We start from the raw sequence: 14,788 nt of genomic DNA, 5'->3' as shown, positions 1-14,788 counted from the left end.
ATAAGAAAATAATCTCAATAAATATAAAATAAATATTAATTAATTAATTATATTAGTAAAAAATTTGGGATATTACATTCCTCATCAAAATCGGGATGAATTCAAATATTATTCACGAGTTTAGGATTTAGTTGTTAATATAAGTTTTAATTGTTAATAGGTTTTGATAGATGTTTAAAAATATATAAGAATAATTTTTTATTTTTTTTAAAAATTATTAGTAATAATATTTGTGATTATTAGTAATTACTAATAAAATTTAAACGTAAATCTAATAATGATTACTAATTATTTATAATATAATAATATAATTACTTCTAACCTAACATTTTTAGTAATATAATTATATTTTTATAGTCAGTTAACATGCTCAAACTTAATTATATTTTTTTTAATAATTATTAATTTTTAATGATTTAAGCAATTTAAGAATTCATGTTCATTAATACTGCAATGATTCTTATTTAGGAATAATTTAAGAATTCATGTTCATTTTCTAATATTCCGTAATTATTAGGATTAATTAGCCTTAATTATGATTTATCAAGGTTTTTAGTCTAAATTTGGAATGGTTAATTTAATTACTTTAGATAATTACTCTTAGTTTTAATTTAATTTATCAAATTTCATTTTATTTTATTCTAGAGTACATTAATATCTAAACATAAACCAAGTTTCACTTATGCCCCTCATTAATTGGAAACGAAATAAATAGGGATATTATTGGAGGTGGGCTAGCCTCATCGGCATAGGTTAAATTGATGTTTGTATTAGTTTTTCTTTCTTAATTTGATTATAAATGAAAATCGGGGAGAGTACCAACTTATTTTCTGTTTTATATTCTACAATAATATCTTATTTGATAAAAAAAAATATTTATTCAATATCTTTGACAGCCTCTACTTTATACGTCATTGACTCATAATATATAAATAATAAAAATTGAATAACGTAATTTTTTATAAATAAAATCAAACGTGTTCAAGGAGAATATATTATATTCTTACGTAAACAAAGTAACAATCAATTGAAATTTACAAGAAAATAAAAATAATATTTTTCAAAATAATTCAACAAAACAATATATTCTAATCTAGTATTAGTTATATCTCGATGTCACATGTCTCATCAAAACAAAATATAACACTAACATTATGACACCCTCTACCCTACATATCATAACACATAATATATTGAATATCTAAGTAACCTAAAATATAATAGATAAGCTCAAAATCATACATGTAACAAGAATCACATTTTAACATAAATTAGACATAGCGAAAATATTAAATTACAAAGAAATTAAAATTAAACTACTCAAACTATAACATAAATTGTAACACCCCAATTTTCATAAATTATATGAAGACCCAAAGCCCAATAAGGGTGATTTAGTAGTCTAGAACGGGTCGTTCCAACCTACTAAAAAGGCTTATAAACCCTAGTTGGGAACGAGTCGTTCCCAACTGGAACGGGACGTTCCAAATCACCAAAAAGGCTTGTAACCCTAGTTAGGAACGAGCTGTTATGGTTTAAGAATGAGCTGATTTAATAGGATATTTAACAGTAAAAATAAATATGTGGAATAATTTATTTCTACGGTTAAATATCCTATTAAATAAATTATTATGAATTATTTTTATCTTTAATTATATATATATATATATATATATATTTTTTTTTTCTATTTTAAAAAGTATTTTGTAAACTTTATGAATCAATAATAAGAATAGTATTTCTTAACATATAATTATATTTAATAATATTTAGCATGGAAAAATGTTTATGTATTTAAGAATCTTATTGTTTATTTTTTGTTTAATTTGGTTACACCACAAATAGATCCAATGGTTTTTCATATATTATTAAATTCATTTTAGTCCAACATTAATGTAAGCTAGCGTTGTAAGTAAGTAACTGTTATGTCTTCTCCTCCGTTGCCTATAAATGTTGAACATTTCAATGCTAAGTTCCATCAAGTCATATTAACTTTGTCCCAAACAGTCACGTACAATTATAGAAAGTAAACAATGTCTAATGTATCATCATCTCTACCAGTTTTCTCTCATGATGCAAAACCACCCTCAAACTTTCGACCAATTGCAGATTTTCCTCCTTCTGTTTGGGGGGATTATTTTATTCAGTATCTTTCTAGTTCCGAGGTACGTTTATATTCCACTTCTAATCGTATCTTTGAGATTTAGATTTGTTTATTTAAGTCTTAAGATGTCACTTTTATATATATTTAACATTTCCTTTTAAATTAATAAATTTTAGTATTGTACTGATTTTTTGAATCTTAGTGCCAAAGATATACGCATATCAAATTTTGAAGAAACATATATATTTAATTTGTATATATAATTCGCAATTCACATTAATCTACATTTATGTATTATTTAAAGGAAGAATATATATTGTTAAAATAAAATGATTTAAATAAAGAATTAATTGAATAATTTTAAACATTAGATTTTATAAGTTGAGTTGTGTGAGCCACAGGAACATGAAAATATAGTAAGTATATATACTTCACACATGAAAACTTTAAATCATTCCTATATGCGCGGGTTCACATTAATCAAATGCTATGGGTGAAAATTTATATTAGAAACATTTGATTAAGAATGTATGTAAGAAATTCACAAGTTAGCAATCACCAAAGTTGTCATTAATCATAGAACAGTTATCATTTATGTCAATAAGCAACAGTCTTGTTGCCGCTAGGATGTAATTTTTTGTCATGTGATTTCCAGCATAATATTTGTGATCTATGTTTGAACATTATTGATTAGATTATTTAACTTCATGATTGATCAAAATAAAAAAAAGAATTTTTTTTTACAAGAGATCTGATTGGATAAACTTATAAAAAGTTATGTATATGAGAAAAAAAAATAGTGAAAATAATAAATCAAATTCCTATTATAATTTGAATTTTTCAATGGGTTAAATAAGAAATATTTAAAATGTTAATGCAGATAAGTTCATTTTTAAGTTATTGGATAATTTATTTTTATTTTATCTTCATATTTTTTATACTCATAAGTGTTTTGTGAGGAAACTATTTAAACTTAATTGTTGTAGTGGTTCCCAACAACTCATCTATTTTACTGAAGAGTGGCTTGGATAATTTGCTTTTGAATTCAGTATGTTTCTTAAATATATAATTAAGTGTTTTTTCAACGCCTGCAGGAGCTTGATCATGATATTGAGACACAAATTGAAACATTAAAAAAGGAAGTGAGCAAGATGCTTGTCTCAAAGACCGAGAATCCCTTAACAAAAGTTGACTTGATTGATTCAATCTCTCGTTTGGGTGTGAACTATCACTTTGGGCATGAGATTGATGAAGTTATGCAACAAATTTACAAGAATTATGTTGTAAACAGAGAAATAAATATTGAAGCCAACCTCTCCATTGTTGCTGTGTTATTTAGATTATTGAGGCAATACGGATTTCATGTTTCACCCTGTATAATTCTCATCTTAAGTGTCTATTTCAATTGATTTTTTTAAAATCATCTTTGAAAATCACTTTATTTAGTTACAACATAAATTACACACACTAATTAAAAAACAGGATTTCATGTCATAGACATACATACTTTCATAATAAGGAAAAAAAAATTATTTGGATTATATTATTTATTATTTTTCAAGTCCTCACTTACTTTCAATCTACATCGTTTCTCACTTTGATTAAATTTTGAATGTCATAAATAGAGTAGTAAACATTCAATAGGGAATAAAGCATGAATTCTTTTTATATTTATTATTATTAATAAGGGATGCACCTTAAATGTTATCTCACAACTTGTTTTCTTTCATATAGTTTTCTTAAATGTTGTCTCTAACTATTTTTCTAATATTGTGGTTGTTGAATAAAACACTAGTTGTGTTCAACAAGTTCAAGAATCTACAAGGAAACTTTAATGAGAGACTTTTGAGTGATGTTGAGGGAATGTTAAGCTTGTATGAAGCCTCACATACGATGGTTCATGGAGAGGACATTTTGGAAGAAGCACTAACTTTCACTTCCACTCGCCTTAAGTCCATTACCACCACATTGAGTCCTTCTCTTGCAGCTCAAGTCAATCATAGCTTAAGGCAAACTCTCCATAAAAACATGTCAAGGCTAGAGGCACGGCGCTACATTTCTATCTATGAGCAAGATCCTTCTCATAATGAAATTCTACTTACTTTGGCAAAATTAGATTTCAATAAGTTGCAAAATCTACATAAAAAAGAATTTGGCAACATTTGCAAGTAAGTTTTTCATCCATGCAATTTTCCCATAGCTAAACGAACAAGGTTAAATCAATTCCAAAGACTAGTTCTTCTAATATTGCTGCCATTATTTCTGGTCTTTAATTATATAGGTGGTGGAAAGAGTTGGACGTCTCTGGTAAATTACCCTATGTGCGAGATAGAATTGTGGAATGTTGCTTTTGGGTTTTAGGGGTATATTTTGAGCCCCAATATTCTCAAGCAAGAAAAATACTTTCGAAAGTATTTGGCATAACATTAATCATTGATGATACATATGATGCATATGGAACCGTTGAGGAATTAGAACTTTTGACTAAAGCAATTGAAAGGTTAATTAGTAAATTATAAAAACACAATTTTTCTTCACTTTCTATTTTTATAATTATGTAATTATTTTATTGAAATTGATTTTTCAGGTGGGATATTAGTTGCTTGAATGATCTCCCGGAATCCATGAAATTACCTTATAAGTTACTCATAAATCTTTATGAAGAAATAAAACAAGAAATGATTAAGGAAGGAAAATCTTATTGCATCAACTACGGCATAGAAGAAGTACACATTTTTTCCCTAATTATTATCAACATATATCTTGAGTTACAAGGCTTGTATATCAAATTAATTTGTGGTTTCTATTGGCAGACTCAAGGTTTTTGTTGACAAACTTAAGGATTTGCAATTAGACTAATTCATATATTAAATATAGAGTTTGTGAACTAAGGCATCCTTTTAGTGCACATATTGTTAAAACTAAATATAAAAAAGTACTCCTTACATTAAAAACTACTATATAATTCTACCCAAAGCACATGAAAAATATTTTGCATGATATACTTTCAAATTCAAAATCTATATATTTATTGTAATTAATGCATCTTTGTTGGCAGTACAAAAAGTTGGTTCGAGCCTACATGACTGAGGCCAAATGGTTCAACAACAACTATAAACCAACAATAGAGGAGTACTTGCATGTATCAGCAATATCATGTGGTTACTCATTGATGACAATAACAAGTTACATTGGAATGGGAGACATGGTCTCTGAGGACATCTTTAAATGGGCAACAAATGAGCCAAAAATTCTTTGGGCTATTTCTATTGGTGGGAGGCTAATGGATGACATTGCGTCCAACGAGGTATAGTCTTTCATTTTAATAATCATTCTCTTCAATGTTTATGTTCCATTAAAGCATGAAAATATTAAGTTTTACGTTATTTCTCGTTTTATAGTTTGAACAAAAAAGAGGACATGTTTCCTCATTCTTGGAATGCTATATGAATCAATATGACGAGTCTAGGGAAGCTGCCATTCACGAATGTCGAAATAGAATAATTGATAATTGGAAGGATATAAACGAGGAGTGTCTTATGCCGACCAAAGTTCCGATGACTTTTCTGAGACGTCCATTCAACCTTGCATGTTTCATGGATGTGTTCTATAAAGATGAAGATAACTTCACGCACTCTGGAGGAATAATGAAGACATCTATTAAATCTTTGCTCTTAGATCCGGTGCCAATTTAACCATTAATTTCGGTCCTTTATGCTTCATATACTAAAGGCTAAATTATATTTTTGGTCTTTATATTTATTTTTTAAAATTTAATTTAGTCTTATTATTGTTAAATAGTTCATCTTAATCCTCTAATATTTTAAAATGTTTAATATTATCCTTCCATCCAAATTGACATTAATAACATGAACGAATTTGGACGAAGTGACAATATTACACATCTTTTGAAAATTAGAGAACCAAATTAATTTATTTAAAAATAGTAGGATTGAATTAAACAAAATAATTTAACATATTTTGTCTCGATAAATTTGAATTTTATTTTGCCTATTTAATAATTTCTTTTATTAGATAACTCCTTCATTTTGTGATTTTTTTTTTAATTTCAAGTAGTACTCAATTTGTTTTAATAAATGATCTTGTTAAAAAAAGTAAAAGAAAATTATATTTTATCTAGACAAAAAAAATGTTAGATAAATTTTTATTCAATTTGATCTCACTATTTTTAAAATATTTAATTTGATCCTCTAATTTTCATAAATATTCAATATTATCATTTCATCTAATTTTATTAATATCGTTAATGTCAATTTTATTAATATCGTTAGTGTCAATTTAGATGGAAAGATAATAATAATTTTTTTTAAATCAAAAAATCAAATTAAATCTTTTAAAAATGATGAAAATAAATAAAATTTTAAAAATAAATAAAGAGAGTTGAAAATATGATTTAGCCTGCTTTAAATATATATAAAAAATGCATGTCCATGTGTGGGATTTGTTTTGATAAATGTGAAGTTACATATAAATTCTAAGTGCAATATGATGCATCTATAAATTATAAAAATAAATATTGAAATTGATTTTCATTTTTACATTAGTTGTGAAAATATCTTTGACTTTAGTTCTAACTTTATACTTTATACGCCCCTTATGTAAATAAATACATATGCATGCATATAGTGGATAGAAAAGGTTCTTGATGAACAAAAGAAAATCCTTATAAAAGAAAACATATATCTCTTTAGCCCTTCTTATTATTGAAAATGTACCCTCTTTAACACATAGGAAAATTGAATATTAGTTTGATCAAAAACAAAATTGAGGTTTACATACTGCAAATTGTCTGCTGAACGAAAAACATTTTTGTAACATCTAGCTCACCATGGTTTTGATGGTTACAAAAAGTACTTTGATCTATGATATACTAATGGTTTTTGAGAATATTGTGTAAGATATATGTGTCCAAAAGGATTTTGTAAAAAGAAAAAGAAGTGTATATAAGCTTTGAGTAATAAAAGTAACTAACCTTAGTATTGTCTAAATAATTTGACATCTTAAAATAAAACATTCGTTCAGCGTCTAATGTGTTTGGACTTATTTTTTCATCCAAACATTAACAAGTCCAATGCTTGCACTTAGTGTCTTTGCACTCTCAAAAAGACCAAGACCTTGATTCAAAATCATGAAAATATAATCGTTGTGATAACTTGCTCTGATTATGACACATTTATTATACTATTTCCTTTTTTCCCTACAACAAAATTTGTTATTAATGATAATTATTTAATGATAATAATTTAATTACCACTATTTAATTATATAATAAAAATATTAATGACTAATATATAATAGCCACTAAAAATATATTTATATTACATTAAAGTTTACTATTAGCGACAATTATTTATTGAAAAAAATTTAAGTCTCACATCGATTAAAGATAAGATAATTAAATAGTATATACGTGAGTAATAACTATTACCTTATAAGTTGATTTTATAAGATTGAGTTAGACTCTTAATTTACTATTCAAAATTAGTATCAAATCACCCACTATTACCAAGTTTAATAGTGCTATAAAATAATTAGAGAACAACTTTCACCTTATAAATCTCACATCTCTTAAGAGACAAGATAATTAAAAAATATATAAATAGAAGACAATCTTCATCTTACAAATTCCACATATCGACTAAAAATAAAAAAGTATATAAGTTATAAATTTAGAAAAGGAAATTATAAGAATTAATTATTTAAAGTTTTACTAGCAAAAGATAAAAGTCACTAAATGGATGGAAAGGAGACAATTGAAAAAATAAATTTTAATAGTTTTTAAAATGGCTACTAGAATTGCCACTAAAAAAATAAGCTTTCCCGACAATTTAATAGGTCTTTACCAACATTTTATATAAACGTCGCGTCGGTAATATATAGTATTAACGACCTTGGATACACCAATCATTATTTAAATGCTAGTAAAAAAATAATGATCATTTATATGACCACTAAAAAATAAATTAATTACCACAAAAAACTAATTTTAATATAGTGTTTGTGTATAAGTATATTTACCAAACAAAAGCTCACTATCGCATTGGGGCCTTATATAGAAAATACACACACAAAAATGTTTAGATACAATATGACAAAGTTCAGAAAAGGTTGCGTTTGAAGCATATTTCATTTTGGATATATCAAACAACTTTCTTTTAGAGAAATCAACATGCATCCATGTTTCACTTAAAAAAAACTTATCATGCATTAAAGCAGTTACAACAAACTTATAAAGGACTCTCCATTTCACACAAATACATCACATGAAGCCTATAAATACAAGATCTCTTGAAGAGTTAAAGAAGAGAATCTTACATGCTTAATTGTGTCAAAACTCTTTTATATTTACTACTCTTCGATCTTGTATCAAGTTAAGTTATAGTCCATTAGACAAATAGTGTTTTAAACCTACAAGCTTTATCCTTGCCTTAACAAGTATACATTATATATGAGCTTAAACTTATATTTTCTCTTTGTCAGAGTTAACTTTGTAAATACTAACTCTTACTTCCTAGGTTGATCTTGAAGAGGAGGAACTCAATCAGATTGAGACTACACGTAAAGTAATCCCATATTGTGAGAGTTAATTTTGTAAATATTAACCCTTACTTTTTAGATTGAGTCTGAAAACTCTTCAATTGTGTAGTGTGATGAGTCTTCATAGATTGAGTCCGAAGACTCTTCAATTATCCAGTGTGTGATGAGTCTTCACAAGAGATCATGAAATAAAATATTAAAGTGTAATTCATAGACCATCCATCAAATAAATAAGAATTCTTAGATAAAAATTTGAAATTCCAATTTTTGATTAAGATTCTGACACAAAACAAATTAAGAAAATGCATGATAATAACAATACATTAACAAAACAAAATGCATGATGAACAAAAAAAAATGTACGATAATTGTCAACACTCAATTTTTTCCGCGTTTATATAATGTGCTTTGTTTGTAACATTTAGTTTTTTTCATCCAATCAATCTTTTTCTTGTCCACAATCTTTGCACAATAGCAGAAAAGTATTTTTTTTTATATCTTTTTCTCTTTAATTTGACAAAATACAAAAATTTAATTATCCTTATTTCTTTTTTCATTATTTAAATTGGGTGAATTCAAAATAAAATTTAGTCACAATTTAATTGAAATCGATCCCTTTGATTATTTTTCCTTTTATTCTTCTTCTTTCTTTTTACTCCTTGACATTGGACGTGCTATTGTATTGTTGTTCTTTATATTCAACCTGGTTAATTCTAATGTCATTCCCATTGGGTTTTTTTAATCCAAATAAGTCTTGCTCCTTATATTCAAACCTTGCAAATTTATATGTAAATCTCATTATTAGGTTTATACATCTATATAAGCATGTTGATATATTTACATATGTTTTACCTCAATTTTCCCCTTATTTATTTTCTTTTCTCAATTACTATAACTAATATTTGTCCAGTTTTTTAAAAAAATTAAAGTATAAAAAATCAACTTTTTCAAAAATTAAATTGTTCCAAAACAAGTGATTTGGTTTTTTTATTTTACTCTTCTAGCAAACTTAAAATTCCCTGAGATGAAATTGTAGCATCATAATTCTTCTACTTTTATTAAGAAGAAAGACAAAATTAAAAATTTGAGCTCACCTAACACATTTAATTCTTTTCTACCTTACTGGTGAGCCATATTAGGTATAGCTAGAAAGCGCATAGTAATAAATAACAAGTAGAATATAGGCATCATTAACTATACACAGTTCATTTCTATTTCTTTAATTTTTTTTATTTATAAATACCTACTAATTCATGCAAATAAAAAAGAAAAGAAATTATATACAATGTTTAAAGATGGGTTACGAAGCATGAAGATTGAAGTGGAATGGAGCTACTGAACAATAGCACATGCCCTTACATGTGTGTGAATCATATGGCTGGCTCTCATACCCTAATTCTTGGCCTACAAAAGCCTTTTCTTCAAGTTCATGCAATCTGAAAGTGGGTATCTTTGCCTTCAGGTTATGTATATGTCCTTTCTCCTTACAAATGATGCTCATATATACATCCATCATACATCTCATTAAAATGAAAGGATTCTCATGCAGTTTCCCAATACTAGGAACACATTTTAAAAATATAAAGTAAATAATTTATACATAATTGTAATTTTGATTTCCTATAATATCAAATCATCCACAATTTGAATTTCTCTGATATTATTTTTACAATTTTAGTCCCTAATCAAATAAGTCTGCAAATTTGATTTTCTCATTAAACATTTCCCCTTTTTACAATGTCAAGGGTGTAGGGCCCGCTAGTCCACCTTTTGCACCACCATAGTATGATATTGTCCGCTTTGGGCCCAAGCCCGCACGGTTTTGTTTTTGGGCTCCTTCCCAAAAGGCCTCATACTATGTGGAATGGTGGACACTTATAAACTAGCCAATGTTCCTTCATTTTACCGATGTGGGACTTGGGATGAATCCCAACAAACCTCCCCTCAGACCAAGGACCACATGTCTCGTGATCTCCTCCCCTCAAGCGATAATCCGTCACCATCTTGTACCGCCGTTAACTCTACGGGACACGCCGCCTGCACACCACAATATCAGGAAGACTTTCGACACAAGGCACCAAGTTCGAATCTCCATCGCGAGGCACAACACTGAGGGTCTTCCCGCATCAAACCCAGACGAACCGTTGGCTCTGATACCACTTGTAGGGCCCGCTAGTCCACCTTTTGCACCACCATAGTATGATATTGTCCGCTTTGGGCCCAAGCCCGCACGGTTTTTTTTTTGGGCTCCTTCCCAAAAGGCCTCATACTATGTGGAATGGTGGACACTTATAAACTAGCCAATGTTCCTTCATTTTACCGATGTGGGACTTGGGATGAATCCCAACAAAGGGATTGCTGTTATTGATGAGTCTTCAACTAACCAATTTGTTTAAAGTTGACATTATGCTTAATTTAGTACAATGTCGACTTGGGACTATTGTTTTGGAGAAACCTTTAATAAAATATATTAAAGAACAAAACTACAAGAAAAATCGACAATAACTTTTCATTTTAAGATAACAAAATCTTTGTTCATGACAATCAAAAATATAATGTTTCCCGAAAGCGGGTTTGATTGAAATCCCCTTTCAAGGTATTAGAATTGTGAACCAAATATATAATTTTAAATTAGCGTTAGTTTGAGGAAATGGTCACAAACGTATACGAATTATAGTAATGTTAAGATCAAACCCAGTAGATAGGTAAACCACACACACAAGGAAAATATTAGATGCAATGTTAGAATACGAGATAAAAGAGGGGTTAATGTTATTTTTGATTAAGCCATGAATGGACATTAAATCTTAGTTAATTAATCAATGTCTCAAGAATCGATCAAAGTCGTTTTCATGAAGGTCAGAGGTGGGCTTCACTTTATTTTTCTTCCTCAAATTAAATTCTTTCTTGGATTCATCACTTCCCTTTATTTCAAATCACATTTGCATTTAGGTGTGTTAGGTCGACAGTTGGAGTAGCTAGATCACTTCTGTTCTCAATTTCCCCAACGTATTAACCGCCAAAGCATATCAACATAGCCATGCACACACACCCACATTGTGTGATGCATTTTATATATATATATGATTAGGAGAGAAATTCACTATTAATGGCCCATTAGATTTTTTTATGGAAGCTAATCACCACTAAGGATATTTTGCATCAATAATATGGTGATAAAATAAAAGGTTGGATTCCTTAAACTAGATTTCAAATTCAAATATTGTGAGCGAAAAATATAATTAGGAGAAAAAATTCAGCAAAACTTTTAGTTAGATTTTTTTTTTACATAAATTAATAATTTTCAGTGATATTTTGTATCAATGATACGGTTAAGAAAGAAAAAAGAAATTAGTAAAAAAAATGAAATTTCTTAACCAATCCTCTTAATTATTATTTATTATATAAATGAGAAAATAGAAATGGTTGTTATGCTATTAAATATTAAACATTTTAATTCAATACTTTTTCTAAGAAAAAATGTGTTGAAAAGATTTAGCACTACTCATAAAAATTTCCAAAAATGGGCACAGAGTTTACCTGATCATGGTGGCATGGGCAAGAAAAGGAACAAAAGTAAGAATTCCTCATAAATAAAAACCAAACTTGATATTATGATGATGTTGGCATTGCAAGCATACACAATGCACGTTACCTCTCTATGTGGATATAACGCACACAACAATTTTGGTGCGGTTTGTTCTCAGCGTGGAGCCAGTCATTGCTGTTCAAGAAAAAGCATTGAATGAAGTGAAGTGGTCCTTCAGCAAATGATTAAGTTTGAATCTACAACGAGTGAGGGTCCCACGTGTCCAGCTTGTTCAAACATCACTTGCAAGTGTGTGTGCACTTTTATGCTTTTTGTTACTTGTAACTGTGCTCAACCTTCATTAGATTCTTGAATTCTTCTCATAGTTTCCTTCTTGGATTCTCAGTCACATTTGCTTCACTTTTTGGTCCCTTCTCAGTTCTCACTGCCACGCTTTTGTTTTTTAATTTGTGGTTGTTGTTTTTGGAGTTCTGTGCTGCCATAAAGCATGCGAGTTGTGACAGGGTTACCTCTGTTGTTGTTTTTTACCTCGTTTGAACTGGTGAGTTTATGATCCAACATGGTACGCGTTTTTCCAGAACATGTTTACCTTTTTGGCCGAACGTTGTTGCTGTCAGTGTTTTGATCTGTCTGGCTATGTTTTGTGTTTGTGACTTTGTGTCATTCTGAGCTGTTGCTTCATTTCTTGATGGGGTATGTTAATGTTTTCTCTTTCTCTTATGTCCTTGTTTTGTTGCTAAGGATTTTCGGTTTTTCAAGATGTGAGGATGACAGAAAAGGGGAGGTAAATAGTTATCTGTATTTGGTATAATGCCAACCAATAATGGTTATGTCTAAAGGAAGGGGTTAGTCGTAATAATGAGACAAATCATGGTTTGAAACTTGAATCTTGTTGAGTGAGATGCTCACATTTAGTATCTGATCGTCTCTCGAATAGCTCTAGAAAAGGATAAAATTTATAAATAAATAGGTTAAATGTCTGTTAGCCTCATTGGGATCATAGGGTTGAGCCATTTCTCCTAAATCTGAACCTGTTCTTTTCTGTGCTTTTTTTGACACATTAATATTTATATTGTAGAAAGAGTTCAAAAAAGGCAAAATATGCATATTTCATTTCGGTAAAGGACTGCATTTGTGTGTGTTTTGCATATGCTTCTTCTTCCCTTTTTTGGGTCTTTGGTGCCATTTCTTGCTTTCTATATAGTTGTGATGTTGATTAATTGATCTTTTGATGGAAATGATGAGTTATGGTAAATCATTCATTTATGCCAAGCTGTAGCTTTTGTTATTTGCACAGTGATCGTGGTTTTGAATGATGTATGGTACCGAGTTTATTAAGAGCTTTGAAATCCAGAGTAATATCCTACAATTGGCCTTTAATTTTCTCTATGATGAATCAAGTTTCAAGATTAACCATTACGCATCTCAATTTTTAAATATTAACCATGACCATGATTTGTTGTGTGCTTCTGGCAGGCCTATCAATGGATTGGAAGATCAATAGGGAATAGCAGAGAAGTGAAGAGGAGATGAGAGAGGAGTCAATAGGACTAATTATTGGGGTTTCCATTGGTGTGGTTATTGGACTAGTTTTGGCAATTTTTGCATTCTTATGCCATAGGTACCATAGAAAGCGTTCACAGATAGGCAATAGCAGTTCTAGAAGGGCCGCTACCATACCTATCCGCACAAATGGTGCTGATTCTTGCACCATTCTATCAGACTCAACCTTAGGTCCAGATCCAGAATCCCCTATAAAGTCAGGAAGACATGGCAAACCCTTCTGGCGTGATGGGTTTAAGAAGAGTAGTAACATGATACCAGTATCAGGACTACCTGAATATGCATACAGGTAAGAGTTTGCTTCTTATATGAAGTTGCCTTTATGTTTCAATTTTTGTAATTTGAAAAAAAATTATTTTAATCCCTCTATTCAAATGGCACTAGTAAATTTGTTAAATAAAACTCACGTATTACTGTATCTGTCACGTAAATTTACCTACTTGTGAAAGCATCATACTAAATCCTACTAATACTACATATCTATATCAACAATCAGTTATACTATCAGTATTCTTAAGAGATTAAAATATGATATTTTGAAATTCCAAAGATTAAAAAAATCAATTTTAAATTTGAGAAATTAAAAATATATTTAAGCCAATAATATATATATCATTTCTTACCATGTACTCTTCTTAAGGGTAGTTTAGACCCTTTTTCTGTTGCCGTTTCATATTCCCCATTCTCTATTGTATTCTCAGATTTTGCAATCAATAGAACAATGCTCGCTTTCTCTTCTCTTTGAACTTTTCTTCTTTATTTGCATTGTTAACAGACTTCATTTTCCTTTAGGGATGAGCCTATTTTGATATTGTTAGTTGAGACTTGAGAGTTTAGACCAAGAATAGTATTTTTTTTTTGTTTATTTTCTTAGTGTCGAATGTGAAATGGTTCATTAACCTTGCATTGCATGCTTTATGGATCATGAATCATGATCTGTATACTTTGAAAGGAAGTAGTCTGAAGTTATTAGGTTGAAACATTTGAATGAGACATCGAGACAAACTGAAAAG

At 29.0% G+C, this 14,788-nt stretch overlaps 2 protein-coding genes across 8 annotated transcripts in view; both read left to right on the top strand.

Moving 5' to 3' along the window:
• Nucleotides 1-14,788, top strand: part of LOC109810324 (calcium/calmodulin-regulated receptor-like kinase 1) — a 34,578-nt gene that overhangs the window by 15,861 nt on the left and 3,929 nt on the right. Inside the window, exons 1-3 of one of the 7 annotated variants that reach the window (XM_083061841.1) lie at nucleotides 12,526-12,753; nucleotides 13,510-13,567; nucleotides 13,689-14,064. In XM_083061841.1, the coding sequence (XP_082917967.1) occupies nucleotides 13,742-14,064 (323 nt within the window). In that variant the 5' untranslated portion in view covers nucleotides 12,526-12,753; nucleotides 13,510-13,567; nucleotides 13,689-13,741. Of the gene's footprint in view, nucleotides 1-11,052; nucleotides 12,501-12,525; nucleotides 12,906-12,973; nucleotides 12,997-13,509; nucleotides 13,568-13,688; nucleotides 14,065-14,788 lie in introns of those variants that run through there. The other 6 variants (XM_083061842.1, XM_083061840.1, XM_083061839.1 and 3 more) reach the window with 6 other exon arrangements.
• Nucleotides 1,974-5,909, top strand: LOC109810292 (putative terpene synthase 2). Its single transcript, XM_083061838.1, has 7 exons — nucleotides 1,974-2,165; nucleotides 3,199-3,478; nucleotides 3,900-4,272; nucleotides 4,386-4,604; nucleotides 4,692-4,830; nucleotides 5,163-5,411; nucleotides 5,506-5,909. Exons 1-7 carry the CDS (start codon nucleotides 2,034-2,036, stop codon nucleotides 5,797-5,799), a joined length of 1,686 nt encoding a protein of 561 aa, XP_082917964.1. The 5' UTR covers nucleotides 1,974-2,033; the 3' UTR covers nucleotides 5,800-5,909.

This window comes from Cajanus cajan, chromosome 8 (assembly GCF_000230855.2).
Source record: "Cajanus cajan strain Asha chromosome 8, NIPB_CcT2T_4, whole genome shotgun sequence".
NCBI lineage: Eukaryota > Viridiplantae > Streptophyta > Magnoliopsida > Fabales > Fabaceae > Cajanus > Cajanus cajan.
This window is presented reverse-complemented; position numbering and strand designations above follow the sequence as displayed.